At 38.8% G+C, this 19612-nt stretch overlaps 1 protein-coding gene across 12 annotated transcripts in view; it reads left to right on the top strand.

The window, feature by feature from the left end:
• The window catches only part of PTK2 (protein tyrosine kinase 2), a 192336-nt gene that overhangs the window by 90920 nt on the left and 81804 nt on the right, over positions 1-19612 (top strand). For all 12 annotated transcript variants that reach the window (XM_090138045.1, XM_090138046.1, XM_090138044.1 and 9 more), the window contains 3 exons: positions 4093-4180; positions 17247-17326; positions 18840-18902. In XM_090138045.1, the coding sequence (XP_089994171.1) occupies positions 4093-4180; positions 17247-17326; positions 18840-18902 (231 nt within the window). The remainder of the gene's footprint in view (positions 1-4092; positions 4181-17246; positions 17327-18839; positions 18903-19612) is intronic.

The following is a 19612-nucleotide window of genomic DNA, read 5'->3' as shown; positions in this document are numbered from 1 at the left end:
ATACAGTTTTAGAAGTAAGGGATTCCTGAATGAGTTCCACGACAATCGTGCTGTGTATTAGATGTGAATTATTTATGCAGTGGAAATTTGTCACGTAGTGCACAAGTGCCAATTCCATTTCTTATTACGTGGCACAGCTCACATTGTGCACATCGCAGAACAAAGTTAATCGGTTTTAAAAGCAAAGTTAGATGATTGTTTTGAAGTTTGCGGATAGGAATTGTATAAAATACTCATGAAAGAGCTGTGATAAGATGTAAATTATTCAGTACCTTTCCAAGGCGTCGTTTTATGTGTTATCGGATCCATGCAGCTGACATACCTTTTAAACCCGTGGAGATTTGCTGTGTATATCAAAACATTGCTGTCATATTTGTAATACCATAAAAGAGTGTTTAAGATCAAATGACAGTACTTGTAAAAATATTTAGATGAGTAAAGGGAGAGACATCTTGGAATGATTCTTAAATTGAAAGCTTCCTATAGTATTAATAATCCAATAAATGTCTCTTATGAATTTTTTAATCATCTGAATTAAAAGGGTTTGTATTTGATGCTCAGAAATAAGATCTGAGATGTTCTTTTGGATTTATCCAGATGCTGGAAGCTACACTGATTCAGTGGGATGTACGTAGGTTACCAGGGTAAAATCTGTCTCCAGGGTATGCAGCTTTTGTCTGGTGCTGTCCTATTCATAGACTTTTGGAGGATGGTGTAGTGGCATGGCACAAGGATGTGACTGCTTCGGATGACACAGCTGTAGTTAGAGCCTAGAAAGAGTAAATATTAGTGGACATCAGGGCAACAAAGTCACTCAGATTTGTTATTTCAAATTCAGTTGTAGAGGCACACACAACTTGAGCTTGGCCAAACTACCAGTGGATAAACCCAATTAGGTGGCAAAAGACAAACAGGAAATTATTGCTTTCTGGAAGTCTTTTCCGACCCTCATGTTTGCTTTATTTATAATGTTAACCTCTTTCTTGCTTTAAAAAAAAAAAAAAAAAAGACTTTTTGCACAAGATGGCAACATTTGAGTCCTGAAAGTAAGTGGAAGTAAAGGAGTCCTGAGTAATACTGTCTTACCTCAAAGAGATGTCCAAGGTTTAGCACTACAACAGTATTGCATAATTTGAGCATAATTTCATGCAGTTGCTTTAGAGTAACTGTAGTCATCCAAATACAGTTTGAGGGTTTGCTGAATTCCGGTAACACTGCTGCTGTCAGGTTTATTTTACTGCAGCATAAATTGTTAATTCTTTGTTAAGCATTATGTTTTATGAAGTCCTATAGACCCGCATCTGCAAGATGTTCCCAGTCGACAACTGAAATACGAATGAAACCCCAGTGGTGTTTTATGTGAAGATAATAAAGACTGGAGTGCCTTTGATTTATTTGCTTCAGGTTTCCTCTTAGTGTTTATGTCAGCAAGGCAGACCTGGGCGTGCATTAAACTCATCTTTTAATGAAGAAATTCCTCTTCACTTGTAGTATTATATTAATGATTGGATGTTTTGAAGGGCATGAGAGTGAAACAGGAATGAATCTTCCTCTCTGGCATGTATTCTTTATTCCTGTATGGCAGGTTGAACTAGGAATGTCAGGATCTGGGAGTCTTAAATCATTAAATCATTACATCGGCCCTGATTATTTTTGATAAGGCTCTGCCTTTACCAGCAATCACAGCAGCTATCCTGCCTGTCCTTTAAAAATGGTATATGCCAAAGCACCATTCTATTTACCATGCCCGATTGGGGGAAAACTGAGAGATTCATGTAACAAATTTTATTGCTTGGAACAACTGTGTTCCGTACAGGACAGAGATCTTCCTGTTCTGTGGTTACGGTGCATAGGTAAAACTGATCCTTGTAACTGCATGTCATTCATACTTCGGCTGTAACAGGTAAAAGACACTCTTAAGGAAGCCCCATTGCTTAGCTGTTGTGTGTTACAAATTCTTGTATCAGCACAGGTGCCTCTGCACTGGCACAAAGACCAGAAGACTCACGGTGTGATTTAATGAGGCAACAAATAACCTCACAGCTCTCTTCTCCCCAGTCTTTCTTCTCCCCTTTCGTGCTTCCAGTTATCCAACCCTGTGCCTTTTCTTCTATGAGCCTTAATGCTTGGCTAATCCTTCAGCAGCCTGATGCAGTTCATTAATCTCACACAATGCTATTTTATCCCATTTGTGTCCACCCTATTTGTTCCCATCTTCTCTTTTCTGGTTACTTTTCTGCTGATGCAAACTGAATCAGATCCTGCTGGAACTGAATTACGTGGTTGGGATAGGTCTAATTATTTATTCTGCTGCCCCTGAGGTACGAAGACTTGGATCATCCTTTCACCTTCAACTTCTGCCCAGGTAGTGCTTGTTTTTTCCAAGAGAAGCTCCTGGAACTACTCAGCAGTATATGCTGTGCTTACTTAAACCATACAACTTTTTCACTCTGGTGCCCATTGTTCTGAAGGTTAGAGTGGAAGACAGTGTGTGCATAGAAGCACCTGTACCCCAACACAGATAGAGAGCAGCAACTAGAATTGTAGCCTTCTGAATAGTGTTCTTATCAGACTTAAGGGAGGTAGACATCAATGACTTGCTCAGCAAGCAGATCCATATTGTGGGAAGGGACTTCTCTCTTGGGTTGGCCACGTTTCAAAAAGTATGTTTAGAGGATATGGAAATTCAAGCTCATCCTTGAATTGGCCTGTGGAAATTGTCTTCTTCATTCCCATAAGTGTAATCAGAGATTTCTTCATAAATAGGTAATGAAGGTCACTGTAGCTGTCCCAGCCAAGCTTTTTACCTTGCCTTATTTTTCTCATGAGATCCTGTTGCAAAAAGCAGTGCTTCTCATGTCTCCTTAGTGAAGCAGATCAAGTTCTGTACAGGAAATACTGCTTTTCCCATATTTTCTCATCTCTTTATCAAGACGACAGAGTCAGCATGTGTTTCTTTGGAGATCTGAGATAAGTTCTGTATGCATCTCATGGGACCTGAACGATCTCTGGTTTTTGCTTGCAAGACAACAGAAAGATAGAAGAGATGGTACAGAGTGACTTATGCGTTTAATCAGTTTGTTCTTTATACTTTGGATGACCAAATAAAGAGTTCTTATTCATTTGTGATAATTCAACCCTACCTTCAGACTTCATTATTAAATAAGTTGTCCCAAACATGTGTACTATCATAATATTCCCCTTCCAGGCAGTTGGAGGTTCCCTTGATCAAGCACTTGTCCTAGGTGATGCTGGCTTCTGCCAGACACCCAACCAGCCACTCTCTAAACAGGCTGGGAAGAAAAGTGCCTCTGCCCACGAGCTTTATCATCTTAAAGACAGTGCCACTGAATGGGTACAGTTTGGATTAAAGTTTAAGTTGAGGTGAATAAAGGAAATACCCCCTATCAGTCATTGTAAAAGGACCAAGGTGACAGTCATGAAATGGAAACACAGGCCAGCAATAACGGGTGATCCTGTGCACCTTCTCAAGACAGCTCTCAAAAAAATGGCTCTCATTAAATGGGATTTTGACTTGTTTTTTCATTTATGCCTGGCTTCATTCTCCATCTCTTTTATAACCTACAGCCTTAGATTGTTTTACAGATGTTGTTTTCTGTGCCCCTGTTGTTTTCTGTAGGATGTGGCTCCCTGCTGCCACTTTCCCTTGGAGCAGTGAGATCTGTACAGGGATGTCATGCAAAGGAAAAGGCCAGGCAGTCACACTTATGGCTATGGCAGGTCACATGCTGTCATCACCTCACAGAGGGCACCTTTCCAATGGGTCTGCACCTTATCTGCTCTGGGTTCTAACGCTTCAGTCCTCAGTGAAGCTTTGGGAAGCATGAGGGTTTTATGTTTGTTTTTATGTATAGGTCATTTGAAAACGTGTTTATGAAATGTCAGGTACTCTGGAATGGTGCTCTCTGATTTAGTGTTCCGAGTGGTCAAACAATAGAATTTTTACTTAGTTTTCAGTGTTTGTGTTGATTTTATCTGTATTTTGTACAACATTTGAAGACTGTCTGTAGTTGCAGTGAAGTCTTTGATATTATTTGTCTTACCAGTTTAATTCTCTTTCTTGTTTTTCAGATACGAACTGAGAATTCGATACCTGCCCAAAGGATTTCTAAACCAGTTCACTGAGGACAAACCAACTTTACATTTTTTCTATCAGCAGGTATACTGAGTTATCATTTACTTTCTGTTTTGCTGCCATCTGTTTGGAAGATTCTTGCTTTGTTTATGTGCATGATGTAGTGTTCCAGAAACAAAAAATTCGTAGAATTTAAGGTTCATATGTAAAGTAAGAAAGGGAACCCACAGTGGTGCCTTTCTCCCTGAGCAGCGATGGGCGATCTTTTCTGGTAACTCTGCAGGTGTTGTCTCATTTTTGGATGAAATTTACTGCTGTCTGTCTGATTTTCTGTGTTTAGTGCTTTATTAAATTGTTGAGTTTATTTCTTTTGCAAGTGTAAATAAGCAGGTGATTTTACTACAACCATGGAATGTTTTTACCAGACGTGTTATTTAGGTTATGTTGTTGATTTAAGTATCTTCTTAAGGTTTGTCTTCTTGATGAGTAAAACTTGAATGGTAACATTTATATAAATTAAGCACCTAAACATCCATTTTATACTCTTAAAATATTGAATTGACTTTAGACTGGGAGGCTCAGAGTAAAACGGGGGGTTACCTTTTAGAGCAGTTTGGACTCAAATCCTTAAACTTGAACAAACTATGCAGCTCTGGGAATTCAGAATATTTACTTATTTGCTACATTAGGTGGGGTTTTTTCAGTCTGTGGGTGGTGTGATCTGGTTCTTCATACACTGAAATGTCAGTGCTTAACAGTATTTCTGAGTAAATTTTCTCTTTTAAGTTACTGGAAGGAGGAAAACATGATCATCCCAGAGAGATTTGGGGCTCTTCAGCCTGGAGAAGGCTTAGAGGGGACCTTATAGCCTTCCAGTACCTGAAGGGGGTCTACAGAAAAGCTGGGGAGGGATTTTTTAAGGGCAGGTCATGACAGGACAAGTAGAAATGGTTTTAAACAGTAAGAGAGTAGATTTAGGTTAGATATTGGGGAGAAATTCTTTACTGTGAGTGTGGTGAGACGCTGGAACAGGTTGCCCAGTGAGGTTGTGGATGCTCCCTCTCTGGAAGCATTGAAGGCCAGGCTGGATGGGGCTGGAGCAACCTGGTCTGGTGAGAGGTGTCCCTGCCTATAGCAGGGAGGAAGACTTCAGAAGAGCTTCTTGGGTTGCTTCCCTTCTATTTCAGGAAGGTATTGCTATGGTTTGACAAAGCTCACCCTGCAGTCACAGCTCAAATCTGGGTGAGAACACATGGTTACATTCTTCTTTTTTTTCTCTTTTTTTTTTTTCTCTTTTTGATTCCTATGGTATTCAAGATTCTAGGAAGGGAAGCAGGTAGGTCTTTTCAGCCCCCTGAGGTATATATTTTTTTTCCTTATTTCCTTGTATTTTCCTTTTTTTTTCATATATATAAAGATTTGTTTCATTTGCAAACAGCGGCACTACAATCCTAAAGCTTCTTCTCTTGTGTGCCTCACTATTTCTTTCAGTGAGGAATTGAAAATGCCAGAACAGTACTTACAGCACTTCTTGACAAAGATGCTCTTATTAAACTTGGAGGAATCAGGTACAAATGTCTGAAGGTAGCAGGAAGGCTTATGAGGATATATAGGAACTGATATGCAAAGAAGACAGCTGAGTGTATCTGATGATGCCCTAAATCCCAGTTTTATTGTAAAATGAATATCAGGGGTTCTCGTCTCCTTTCTCTGCAGACCTTACAAGTACTTTCTCTTCCCCTCTCTTCTTCATGTTATCATGAAGCATTTCTAAATGCAGTTCTTAAAAAGTCACTGCTCTTTCTTTACGTGGTCCTACGAGGTATTTGGGTCTCTGTTGTCATGGAAATCACATGCATAAGTTTCAGAGCTGATACACTGTCCCTGGCTCTGTTTTGCTCTGTTATTCTCACTTGGCTTCTTGAGTAAGTTAGGACAATTACATCTATCTGGTAATATAACCTCACTGGCTTATAAAAAGAAAGCAGGAAAAGATAATTATGTTGAGAAATAATGCTGCAGCATAAAACAAACTTAGAACAGGGAGGGATATGGAAATAATCTTCCACTTTCTTTGTCTCATTGTCATCAGTGCATTTTAGCCTTTTTTGCTAACCACAGCTCATCCTTTGCAGTCAGTGTGCAGTCAGGCACAGCATGTTGTGTGTAGGCAAGAACAGTGAAATGCACGTATAAATCAAGTGTGCGTACACAGATACCATGAGGTTTCTGCACAGAAATAACTATGTTAGAGGCGATGAACATAGGACTCACAGAATTTACAACAAGCAAACAAAAGCAGTAACAACTGTGGATTCAAATTGACATTTTTTGGATGTAAAAGTTAACTACGTTCTTGTGTTCTGTGTTGTACATGAGAAAAAAAGGATTTTGAGGGCCAGATGCTGCCCACGACAAAATCTTTGTTTTCAAGATGTGTCTGAGGACCCATTACTGTCTTAATGACATCTAAACACATGTTGTCTGGCTGATTAAAAATGTACATTGTCAAATTAAGGAGGTCTTGGGGAAGGAAAAGGGCTGTGGTGATGTGGTCACCTGTGAAATGTCCGTGAATCTTGAAAATGGTGAATTGATTTTCTTGAGTTTTAATTGCAGAGCTGCAGTGTAGTTGATGAGCTGAAAGTTTTGGTAAGACTGAATCCCCAAGTGACCCGTCATCTTTCACAGAAGCACAGAACATCAGTAAAAATGCTGAAATGTTACCTTAGTCACTGTCAGCAGGCATATTTATTCATGCAGTTAATCCCAGCAATAGTTACCAGGCTGTTGAACTGAAAATTGGGAAAAATTGGCACGCATTTATAACTCCACATGCATGACTATTCTCGTTTACCTCAATATGTGCATTGCCCTGTATGAATCCATGAAGACATGTAAGATTTCTCTTATTTATTACTATTATTGTCGTATTAAGTGTGTACTAAATAGGTGCTTTTTTTTTTTCTTGGTTTTGGTTATATGAAGGATGCTGTGACTTTTCTTTGTCTTACATATTCTTTGTTGGACCAGGCAGGAACCTGAGACCAGAGCAGTCTGCACTTTGCAATCAGTGGCAGTCATTCAGCCAGCTGCAGTGGGCGTAATCACTTCTAATTGGGAGTGTAAAAGCAGGGCACTTAATGAGACCTTTAGCAGGAGTGCCTCTGGTCTGCAAGCTGTACAGCAAATGGTTCAAATCAATATGTGGGGGGGAAGCCTTGCAACTTGTTTGTAATGACAGAATTACAAACGTGCTAATCCCAAGCAGTCATACTAACAGTGATAGCACGCAGTTTATCAATGCATCTGTTTTTCAGGCAGCTCAGCTTTGAGACTGGAAATAGAGAAGAGTGATGCTATGGTCACATTTAGGACTTACCCTCTTATTTCCTACTTGAGAGTCGTTCAAAAGAATCACGCTAGAATTTAACCATTTTTGCTGGTCTGTTCAGAAGGTGGCAAAGGTAGTGGAGGTCTGTGGTGGTCTCTTATCTCTTTTTCATTAAGTAGAAGAACGTTTAGTTGGTGATATTGCATTGACTGTATTGTTCCCTTGGATACTGCTTGCAGTTTCACTCGAATTAGGCAAATGGTGTTGCACCTAGTGGTCATTGCACAGCCTGCATACACTTACTGTGTTGCCTTCATATGCAGGTCTTCACTGCTAGTTGTGTCCTGTTGTATTAGATACTCCAGTGTGAAACAACTCTAACCTCACCCGACAACCTTTAAACAGAGTGTGCATGAGATGATGAGGAAAACTACTGTAAATGGATTTTCATCACTACTTAATTTCCTTATTTCATAGAATTACAGAACGGCCTGGGTTGAAAAGGATCACGGTGATCATCGAGTTTCAACCCCCCTGCTATGTGCAGGGTTACCAGCCACCAGACCAGGCTGCCCAGAGCCACATCCAGCCTGGCCTTGGATGCCTCCAGGGATGGGGCATCCACAGCCTCCTTGGGCAACCTGTTCCAGTGTGTCCAGTGAAAAACTTCCTCCTAATATCTAACCTAAGCCTCCCTTGTCTTCGTTTTAAACCATTCCCCCTCATCCTATCACTGTCTACCCTTGTAAACAGCCGTTCCCCCTCTTGTTCATACGCTCCCTTGAAATATTGGAAGGCCACAATGAGGTCTCCCCAGAGCCTTCTCTTCTCCAAGCTAAACAAGCCCATTTCCTTCAACCTTCCTTCATAGGAGAGGTGCTCCAGCCCTCTTCCCAAAAGAATAAAGATAGCTATATGATTTTTAAAAAACTGATATTCGAGAAGGCTTCAGAATAAACAAAGCATAAAAGGAGAATTAAAAATTGGAATTTTTGTCAGGTAAGGAAAACTCTGTCATGTTTTTCTTGTACTTCTTGGAGCATTTTGGTTTGCCTTAAAAAAAGAAAAAAGTGTTGGTGGAATTCATTGCAGGTGTCTTCCTCTCTTTCTGTCCCAGTGTGAGTGCTGCTGGGAGGTGGAAGTGAAGGGTACAGGCTGAATAGCAGAGTGAGGAATGAAGGCAGGATCTCACGTCCAGACAGAGTACAGATTTTTAAAACATTCATGTAATTAGAATCAGATGTAAGCTACTTGAATTGCCTGCCTTTTAGTATGGGACAAGAGCCTGCATGCATTTATCCTTGAATAACACGTTAGCTTATAGTAATTGGAGATGGTTTATTCCTTGATGAAAAGGCAATAAGCTTCTGAATGTGAGTGGGGGGTAAGCAACTCTTGGGCCTCAGCTGTTCTGTTGTTGCTACCCTATGCCTTGAACAAGGTATTTCAAAAGTAACTTTTGGGGTTTTTAGATCACAAAGAAGGAGGAAAGGTCTTTTTTATCAATGCAGAATTTTTCTCTAGGCTGCCTCTTTTAGCTTTTATACTTCCAGCTCCAGTCCACTAATCTATTAAAGGAGACTTTTGGCTGTGTTTTGGTTTTGCCATTTAAATGAGGCAAGGTTTATGTAACACAGGAGGAGGAATCGCAAGCAGAGAAAGTTAGGGCAGGTAAATGATGTTCTGGAAAAATTGAATTAAATTCTGTCGGATGTAGAAATCCCATATTTCCCCAGGCCAGTTCAGTGCAGGTGTATTTTCATTAGAAATTGTCTCCTTTAAAAAAAAAAAAAGAAAGAAAAAAAGTTTTGTGTGCTAAACTAAAATGAGACAAAATTTCTGGTAGGCAGTGGGACTTCTTTGTTCTGTTTCTGTGAAGATAACAACAGGTAAAATGCATTTCCATAAATGAAAATTCACTCCCATTTTGTGTAGAGTAATATATCATGCAGATGGAATACCTTTTTTATAATACTGTCCCTGAACACGTAGAAAGTTATAAGTCAAGGCAAGTACTATAATAATGATTTAAGTTTTATAAGTCTTCGGTGCTTGAGATATAATTTGAAGTACAGGCTGGGAATTAGACTCTTTAACCTAATTAAATAACAGTGTCTCTTAATGCTGTAATAAAAATAGGAGACCTAAAGCAAATGACTTTGGTAGTTAAAGCTTTGAAGAAAATCGAGGACATAGGAGGAAAAGCACATGTTCTTCCTGATATTTGCAGCCTGTGAGAAGTAAAATAAAATCCTTCAAGAAGAATTAATGGTTGACACACAAACTGTGCCTTAAAGCAAAATGGTAATAAATGTAAGAATTGCAACTGCTTAAAAAGTGAAAAATCACATCAAACTGAGTATCACCTGTCTGCTTTTTATAGCTTCTGAAAGTAATTAGAAGTGAGGTGCCCTTTGTAGGGGTGATTTCTTGAAAGGGCTGAAATTCACAATTCCTTGCAAAGTACTGTTTTTAACTATAAATGTTGATTTACGGCCTCGGAACTGTGCTGATGTTTTTGGAGTTCTTGCAGCTTGTACAGTTGTGTCACTGCTTCTGCATCTTCCAAATGCTCTGTGTCGCACGGTGCTTCCTGCGAGCAGTGCTCTGTGCCAGGAATGTCAGGCATACTGGTGTTCCCAAATACTTCTTCCACAGTCAAACCTGGTCCAAAGGAGAGCAGCTGCTTTGATTTTTAAATTCCCACCTGTCAGCAGAAGTGGTGAAAATAGTGCTTGTGGGCTTTCATTCAGTCATGTGTGAGTGACTGTGAGCTGAAGACCGCAAGTGTGAAATACTCAGCACAGGTTTTCATGTATTGATGCCTGCATTGTTCTGATGAGTGTGTAACACACGTCAGAGAAGCAAAATGCAAATCACATTGATCCTTGGACTCATTTGATCTGGAAAAGCAAAACCCTGTGTCAGAAGGAGGAGTATAAAATTAGCTGCTAGCGAGGCACGCTTAGTAGGTTGAGCGCTATATGGTTCCCAAGTGTATAGTCCTACTTTGTGGAGGATGTAAGAAGCAGCAGTGTATATTGCAGTGACATCTGGAGATCAGCCCACACTGACAGAAGGGATCATTTTTAGCCATTCTGTCCCAAACAATGCCTTGCCAGAAGTTGATTTTTTTCTCCCTATCTCTAATGCCCTTATTATTAACATCGGAGTTTCCAAAATTAGAGATGTCAAAGATCACCTCCAGATAATGTAGAGAATGTGACCTTGGAAGTTGGAGAGGAGGAGCAGCTGAGGGCAGATGGCAAATTAATGTTATCCCAACACTGAATCTGTGCTTTTAGCTCCACAAGAAAAAGCTGAAGCCTTAATTTTCTCTAATGTAGATTTAGTTCCTATAATGTGTCTAACATTGTCAGATGGGCAGATAGGGACGGAGAGCCACCACATGTGTTTTCCTTCTGTACGTGTTTGAAATACTACCATTTTGGTCATTAAGGTGACTCCTAAAAATGGACATTTGAAGCATGCTTTGAGCTTTTGTGCATACGGTACTTCATTCAAAGCAGGAGAGTAATGGATCTTGTAGGATAAATTTTGCATAAGATTTCTGAAGTGATAGTGGTGTGGGTTGGGACCTTAATGTTGGAAGGCTACAGCTTTTTGGCAATCTGTTCAACTCTGCAAAACAGGTTACAGCATGAAGTATAGAATATTTGACAGGATTCTGTCTGGTAGGAAGAGCTGTAATGTGGATCATGGTGGATTTGCATACAGTACCTGCAGTAAGTAGAAAGCAAAATGCAATCTGAACATGGGCACAGAGTAACTTTAAATGTGAGGTTTCAGGGAAAACAAATGTGCTTAGATTGTTGTCTTGGTCACTTAACTACTTGCTTTTCAGAGTGATGCATTGGGTCACCTTGGAATTTCTTTAGGGTTGTGGTGGTGGTGGTGGACAGAGGGTGGTGACACACTGGAACAGGCTGCCCAAGGAGGCTGTGGATGCCCCATCCCTGCAGGCATTCAAGGCCAGGCTGGATGTGGCTCTGGGCAGCCTGGTCTGCTGGTTGGTGACCCTGCACATAGCAGGGGGTTGAAACTAGATGATGATTGTGGTCCTTTGCAGCCCAGGCCATTCTGTGATTCTATGACACCTGGACTTGAACACCTTCAGATAGGAGAGACGTGTCAGGTGCTAGAACAACCTGAGCTGTTAAATAGGAGAACAAATGAGTATTGTAAACGGAGGAGAGTTTTTTATTTTGTATTTGTTAATATAAATGTGACAAACTAACCACAGGTACATCATTTTTGAATATAAAAGGCAAAAAACACCATGTGAAGATCTGTGAATGGAGCACACTGCATAAGGAGAAAGTGCTGAAGTGTAAACCATGCCTTGTTGAGCTACTCGAGTGGCGATTCTTGTGCAGCTTAGTAAATGGAGGTACAGCAGGCATTGTCATTTGCTTATCTAAATTTCTGTGTTGTGGCAGGGTTTCCTTTTGATTCTGTTTTTAACTCTTTGGAGAGTCCTTCACCACTGAAGTGCTGTTTAAATGCAGTTCCAAAGCAATTATCGTATAGAAAAAAATAAAAATCAGACCTGTAAGTTGTGTAAGTAGGTCACAGATAGTGAAAGTAAAGCAAGAGAAATAGATTGCTTATTTTTAAACTGTCCTCCTGAAAAATTGGATATAATCCTGTGGGAAATTTCTTGGTAACATTAAATGAGATGGGAAAGCCAGCAGAAAGGGGCTGATATTGGTACTGAGACACCATTTGATAGAATTGTTGCTAAAGAATTTCCACAGTGTTTATGTCTGAAAACAAAACTTAATAGAAAGTTTGGTAATTGTGTTTAATATATATATATTGGGATATAAATTTAAACCAAAATATGTTTTTAAGGCAGAATAAGAAGGCTTTTTTAAATCCCTGAACTCATGGAAAGAACTTGTTACTCAGTTCAAAATTATTTTACTCTTCTTCTTAATAAAGAAATTTAAATCCCACATTGTGTCTTTGTGAACTGCACTGGCAAGATGGCTCATCAGCCCAAGTGAGTGCTTTTCTGAAGCACTGCAGCTGCATTAGAAAAACTTGTGTGCAGAAAAATGAAGCAGATGGCTTCTGAAAGTAGCAGCTGGTATACAGAATACGAAGCCTGTGATAGATTTCTTCTTAGATCATGTGTTCTAGCATAGGGCTTTTCTCTGATTTCTTCATCTTCACAAATGTGGGCTTTCCCCTGTCTCCAGTTTTTATTTTAAATTGTACCAGCTGGAACCATTCATAGCTAGCCACTGATATAGCTGTCAGAGTGCTCATTATTTTTTAGTGAATTTTGAGAAGTTACAAGTTAGACAATCAGCAATTTGTCCTTTCAAGTACAAGAAGAAATATTTTAGAAGTCTGACATCTGAAGGGAAACTAGTCCAGTGCAACTGGGCTTTTGTTTGCATGCATGTCTTCCTTGTGGAAAAAACTTATTAGTTCATGGTTCACCTCCTTTTCTTATGATTTAACAGTATCTCTGATCTTTTATTGTTCGAAAGACTTGAAACATTACAGATATTTTTGTTCTGGCCAAGCAGTGATGAACAGTGATGAAAAACGTGTTGGTGAGAATAAAAGATAAATACTGGACAAAAAAAGGTATTAATATGTCAACATAATATATTATGGCTTAGATTTTTTTTTTGGACTTTGACATTCTTTCAATCCAATTCTTGTATTTGAATGTTAGTTTCCTTTCTAATATTGTATTTTCTGAACAAGTAGTATGTGTTGTGTTCCACATTTTATCAAGGCATATGAAAGGCACTTTTCCTATCTCTGAAAAGTGCCTTTCTGCTTGGCATTCATAGTTCTCATATACTGCATCCCTTAGTTGCAGTAGTCTGTAGTTGTCATGACCGAGAGATTAATGGCAAGTGTGAAGCTTAGGCTGCATATCAGTTAGTGTTATTCATCAGCCCATGTGGGCAAATACAGTTACTTCAGTACTTTTAATCATACAGAATAGCGTGGGTTAGAAGAGACCTGAAGGATCATGAAGCTCCAACCCCCCTGCATGCAGGGCCACCAACCATTTAATACTAGACCAGGCTGCCTAAGGTCCCATTCCACCTGGCCTTGAACACCTCCAGGGATGGGGCATCCACAACCTCTCTGGGCAGCCTGTTCCAGCTCCTCACCACTCTCATAGTGAAGAATTTCCCCCTGATATCCAACCTAAATCTTCCTTCCTTCACCTGAAAACCATTCCCCCTTGTCCTGCAGTTATCTACCCTTTCAAAGAGTTGGCTCCCTGCCTGTTTATAGGCTTCCTTAATATGGTAGTACTCATAAGCTCCTTATTTATGTGATAGGTTCCTTTTGTATGGTAGTACTCATCTGGAAGTGTGAGGTAGATTGATGCCAGAGCATCTTGTTTGAGGTAGGTCATGACATTTTTATGAGTTAGCCTTTAGGAGATCTTGTTTTCAACACTGATCTGGAGTCATCCTCCTCTTCACATACTTTTGAGTCAGTAATAAACAAGAAAAACTTGTCAAGTTCTTCAGATGTGCCAACAGTTAAGGTTTTGTGTCTGCTATATTTATATATTCAGGATTTAGAATTTCAGAATAAGTGCTTTTTTCTCTTGAACAGATGAAAAAATTTCTCAATTTTCATTATCTATATTAACAACAAGAATAATAAAAGTCATAATTGAGCAAACACAGAAGGAAAATCATTCAGTTGTCTTAAGACAGCACACTTAATTGCCATTGCATTATCTCTTACGTCTCTTCCATTTAATACTTGCTCAGGCTTTTTCCTTGGTGTTATGCAACTTGTGCTGAAACTTGCAAAATTCCTATCTTGATGTGATGTTGATTGGTTCATGTGTAGCTCTGACAAAATAGGCGAAGGAAAGTAAGAGAAGTTCTTATTGGTGATGTGGGAGCAGAAATTGAATCTGCTTTTTTTCTTAAACGTACTGAAATTTAGAGAAGTCTGTGTGCAGGAAAGTGTTGGGGGAAAAAAGCAACATAAAATTAATTATATCCACTTATTACATTTTTTTATTCATAATACAACATCGTTCCATCTAATTAGATCACCGGATTACACAGGCTTCCTGAAGCTTGTAATGTCTTTGTATACCTGCCAAAGCTGAAAAATAAAACGATCAGATGGATGTGCATTCCTTTATGATAATGAAGTGCAGGAATTCATTTTGGTGAGGGGATGTCATGACCGATTTTTTTTCTTCCAAATTGTTGCGATCAGGAGGGCTGTGGAATTATTTTAGTACAGTTGTGGTGCCTGCAGTTGCAAATTTGAACTGGGAAAACGTGAGTGGAGTTTTTGGAAGCTCACAAGCCAGAGGGCAAGGGGAAAGAGAACTTGAAATATTTGGTTAACGTTGCTTATTTGTTTATGGAATAGTAGTTTCTTGAGGCTAGCAGCATTTTCAAATTTGTTTGCATGATTCTGAGGGTGTTTTTAAGCTCTTTAGTTTAGCAAATGAATTATTTCAGTACTGGGATCCACTAGGCAATGAACTGTGAAGATAAGTAAAAATTTGATCGTGATATACCAGCAGCCTCAAATGAGTGTAGTGTCTGCAAGGGGAAATTTTACATATCAGTACTGAAAAAATGCTTTGCTGCAGGCAGGTACTTTATGAATACCTCAAGGAAAGGGTAGATAACAGCACTGTGAAATTTTCTGGTGTTGCAAAATTATTAAAACGGTTCCAAAGTGGGTGTGTAATTTATTTAAAAAAAATAAAATGAAGTGAACTAACCAGTAGGTATTTGGATTGGACTGATGTAAGGTGGATTAGGTAAGGGGTTTCATGAGCAGGTATTTTAGCTTCTTCAGGGAAGTGATTTGGGCTATCCATAGAGATTAATGCCTACACAGGGTAGGAGTAGAAAATGAAAGCTTATATTGAAAGTACAATTCAGGTGCATTAAAACTCTGTATGGATGATATAAAAAGGTAATTTGGTTGCAGTTAATATTAACTTCCTTTGTTTCTGGAATGTAAGCATCTGTATAGGAACTGAATTCACTCAAAGTTCCCATTTTCAGTTTTTCTCTTGGTTTTCATATGTCCCCATACAGACCTGCAAACAGAGAGTAACCAGGCTGCTGTTTGCCATCGGGGTGGCTACTGCAAAGGTCGTTTGTAATGATACAGTAACATAGGAGTCTGAAAATTATATTCTTAATTTATATGTCCTGAGCTTGAGTCTGTCAGTTTTAGTGCAGACCAGAATTCATATCACTGCAGATGAAGCTCATGTGTATTTTTCAGTTTAAATTATTACATTCTGCCATTTACAAAGGTGTCTGGATGATACTTCTGACTCAAGTTGAAGAAAACCTTGGTAATTGAAGAGAAATACTATACCATTGCAAACAGGTGCAGTTGTGCAGTATGATGATGAGTGAATGAACGTAAATAGACACTACTTAATGATATCCTAGAACATCCTGAGTTGGAAGGGACCAACAGGGATCAACCAGTCCAACTTCTGCCTCCTCACAGGAACAACACTGTTCCAAACATAAATCTGAGAGCACTGTCCAAACACTCCTTGAACTCCAGCAGCTCAGGGCTTCCCACTGCTCTGTGCAGCCCATTCCATGCCCACCAACCTCTGGTGCAGACCCTTTCCCTAACCCCCATCCACCCCTGCCCTGACGGAGCTCCATGCCGTTCCCTCTGGCCCTGTTGCTGTCACAGAGAGCAGAGCTCAGCGCTGCTCCCTCTAGACCCTCCACCATCTGTGTAGCCCTCGTGCTTTTAAATGAAAACAGAATCAAAACATCATAACTTCCTGAAAGATGTGCATCTCCCTGAGTTTGCATTGCTTGTAATTGCAAGATATATAGAGTGTATCTTGAAATGGTACCAGAAGAACTCAAATAGGAATCAAATACATGTGGATGGCATTTTTCTGTTACTTTTTCTTGTGCTTTTTTGTTTTTTCTTTTAATGGTAAGCATTATGATGAAAAAAAGTGGTCATTAATTCTACGTATCTTTTGTATCACTCCTATGGGAGTACAAAACAACAATTTCATTTCCATACATATGTTTGCATTGCAAACTACGTGATGCTGAAGGATGCTTACTTAAGTCTTTGACTTCTAATTAATATATTTTGGAGTTGAGTTGGATTAAAAACTTAGTATTTTGTCAGCATGCTGAGTTGCTGAATGAGTCCCTATGAAGGAAGCTTTTTCTGATGGTGCAACTGTTGTAAGAAGTTGCATTGTTACACAGTTGCTCTTATTTCTTCTTCTGTGTCTTTCCATAACAAAAATTTTCATGCACGTCATAACCAGAAAGGACTCATGCATTTGTTGCTTTGCTTTGTGAGGTTTGATCCAGCTGTTATTTTGCCTGCTAATGCTTTGCTGGCTGGATGCTGACTGGAGAGGGCCTCCAGCTGCTGAATCTGCTGCTGTCTTTCTGTCTTATAGCTACGAAACTCCTACACTAAACGAGTTTGAAATGGCTTTTCTTAAACTTGGAATCACTCAAAAAGCATTTCATAAAGTGTATTTATCTCATAATTTATAATCTGCTCTTTGTTCTGCGGTTTCTCTGTTGTTTGGTTTTTTTTTTTAAATGATATTTTAAGACTTTCTGCATTGAGACTTAATAGCAAGCTTATGCTTTCATGATAGCATAGTGTAAGCTATCAGAAATGCTGTACTGTTGTGGAATGTTACTGATGGAAAAAAGGCTGTTGTGTGAAAGAGTTTGCAGAGTTAAGTTCTTCAGCACTAGTTTTGTCCTTTTCTTGTTAATAACTAATGCATGCCCATTTTTTTTGCTGTAGGTGAAAAATGACTATATGTTAGAAATAGCAGATCAAGTGGACCAGGAAATTGCTTTGAAACTAGGTTGCCTTGAAATCAGGTGAGCTGACTTTTATTTATTTATTATTCAACGTATTTCTGACAGAATATATACTTCAATTTTGTAACTCGTTATAGTTCATGGATTTCTCGTCAATACACCTAAATATCAGATTTTTTGCTTCAAAGTAGTTTGATCAAAAAATGGGTAGGCTGCATTCTACTCAATTTCTACTGATCTTTAAAATTAACTTGCCTTTGTTGGATGTATTCTTCATTTAAATAATCCAAAGATTTGTGGGGTACAGTGAAAGACATTAAAAGAACAATTCATCTGTGGTGTTATTTAGCAAACAGTCCTGGAATTGCGTGTATAAATCTTGCATCTAAAAAATGTTCAAGATAAGTACTGCTACCTTTTCTGTCTACATTCACTCAATCTTAATATGCTGGTTTCAAATAATTAAACCTTTGTGATTCTTTTGGGGATTTTTGGTGTTGTCGTCAACTATACAGGCAGCTGGAAAATAAAGATAAGTTTATCAGATCAATAGATCCTTGAGAGAGTTCCCAGTTCTGCTTCTGAAGTGCATGGGTTTTTTGTTTTGTTTTGTTTTTCTTTGCTAATTTATGGAGAATTTCCTGCCTGATACATTTGCTTTTTGTATGCTGTTGTCTTGCACAGAGAGATTAGCAAAGTAGTAAACTCAATGAGAAATTCATGGGAAATGTGAACTTGTTAGCACAGAAGGAAAGTGTCCTTTAAACAGTAATTTTCCAGAATAAAACAGAACTTAGGTCTGTGCAATTGCATGGGCACTGTAGGAAAACCTGCTGTCCTTGCTGTAAGTTTTGCTGGTAGGCACAGAGAAAACAAAAGGTCTTGTTGTGACTGCAGATAGTCATGCTGACAAAACTACCGGTACTATATTTCAAAACATATCATGAAGATCATAATCCACAATTATTTTGCCAGTCAAACTTTGCTTTCCAAAGCTCTCAGGGTGGCACGTCGTGGTTCTTCAGCGCATTTTTGCCTTGGTGAAGTACTGTGAGTAGGTGACTACTAAGACTTAACACTGCGTTAGTGGCCCACTTTGTCAGTAAAAACAATGTTCCCAGCCCTCTACTCCTTTTTGATATTTTATATTTATGAACAAATGTTGTGAATGTCTGGCTTGAAACTGTTGGTTCTCACCATTCACAACTGGGTCAGGTTCTCCCTATTACATGCATAGACGTGAGTGCTGTTACAGAGGAGAGCAGGGGGGGATACTGAAATAGGTAGCTATGAGATAGCTGCTGATCAAGAGGTTAGATCACTTCTTTCACTAGCAACTCAATTAAAGAGGGTTAAAGTTCTTCTAATACTGGTATAGTCCCATGCATTTTCCAGTGTATGAAATTATTTTGTAAAATAGAAATCTGTTCGAGGTAGGTTAATAATATAAGAATATTTATACTTGAATTCATTCTGTAAATGGTTTCTAATGTTAGTCTCCGAAAGATTTGACTGTGGTTTTAGGCCAGGTCATCCAATAATTGTTGCTTTCAAATATTTTTCATGACTTCAGGAGATCCTACGGAGAGATGAGAGGCAATGCATTAGAAAAGAAATCCAACTATGAAGTGCTAGAGTAAGTATGGTGTTCAAGCATGTCATTTGAGCTGTTTCTTAGTCAGGAATTTTTAATTTCGGGTCCTTAAAAGAAAGTTTCTGTTGACATTTCTTATTTCATGGAGATTGTTGAGATTTTCAAGTGCATTAAATAAGGATGATTAAACCAACTAAAATATATAAGTAGGAAGAACACTTCCAACTCTGCTACAGGGAAGTAAAGTTGAAGTTGTTTAAACTTGACCATGAAGCTGACGATTTTTTCAACTCTGCTAATGTTTATGGGATCATCAAGTCTATTTCTAAGGTGTTTTTTTGTTTCTAGATGTTTTTTCTGTACTCAGTTGGCATTCTTCAGTTGTGACTAATCTGTGGTAAAGTTTGAATTAAACTGCTTGTGGGATCATTCTTTGTTTGCTAAGTATGTGGATTTGAGTTGTGACCTTGCAGTTAAAAGTTCATATTTTTAAATACAGCAGAAATTTTTGGACAGCCGAAAGATGTTTGTATATTGAAATATCAATATTTTTGTTAGTTGACTGTGTTCTATGGTTGATTGGATTAAGTAAAAATAAATAAAATCCAAATTCCTTAAGAAATGTTAGGGTGTGTAAACTGTTGTTGGAATCTGTGAGTTAATCTTTAGAATTCAGATCTTCCAGATTGAATATGATAGAGCCAGTGTTCCAGTTTAAAACCCCAACTTTCAACCTTCTAAATGAAGAGTAA

Source organism: Phasianus colchicus, chromosome 3 (assembly GCF_987193195.1).
Source record: "Phasianus colchicus chromosome 3, bPhaCol1.hap1.1, whole genome shotgun sequence".
Classification (NCBI taxonomy): domain Eukaryota; kingdom Metazoa; phylum Chordata; class Aves; order Galliformes; family Phasianidae; genus Phasianus; species Phasianus colchicus.
This window is presented reverse-complemented; position numbering and strand designations above follow the sequence as displayed.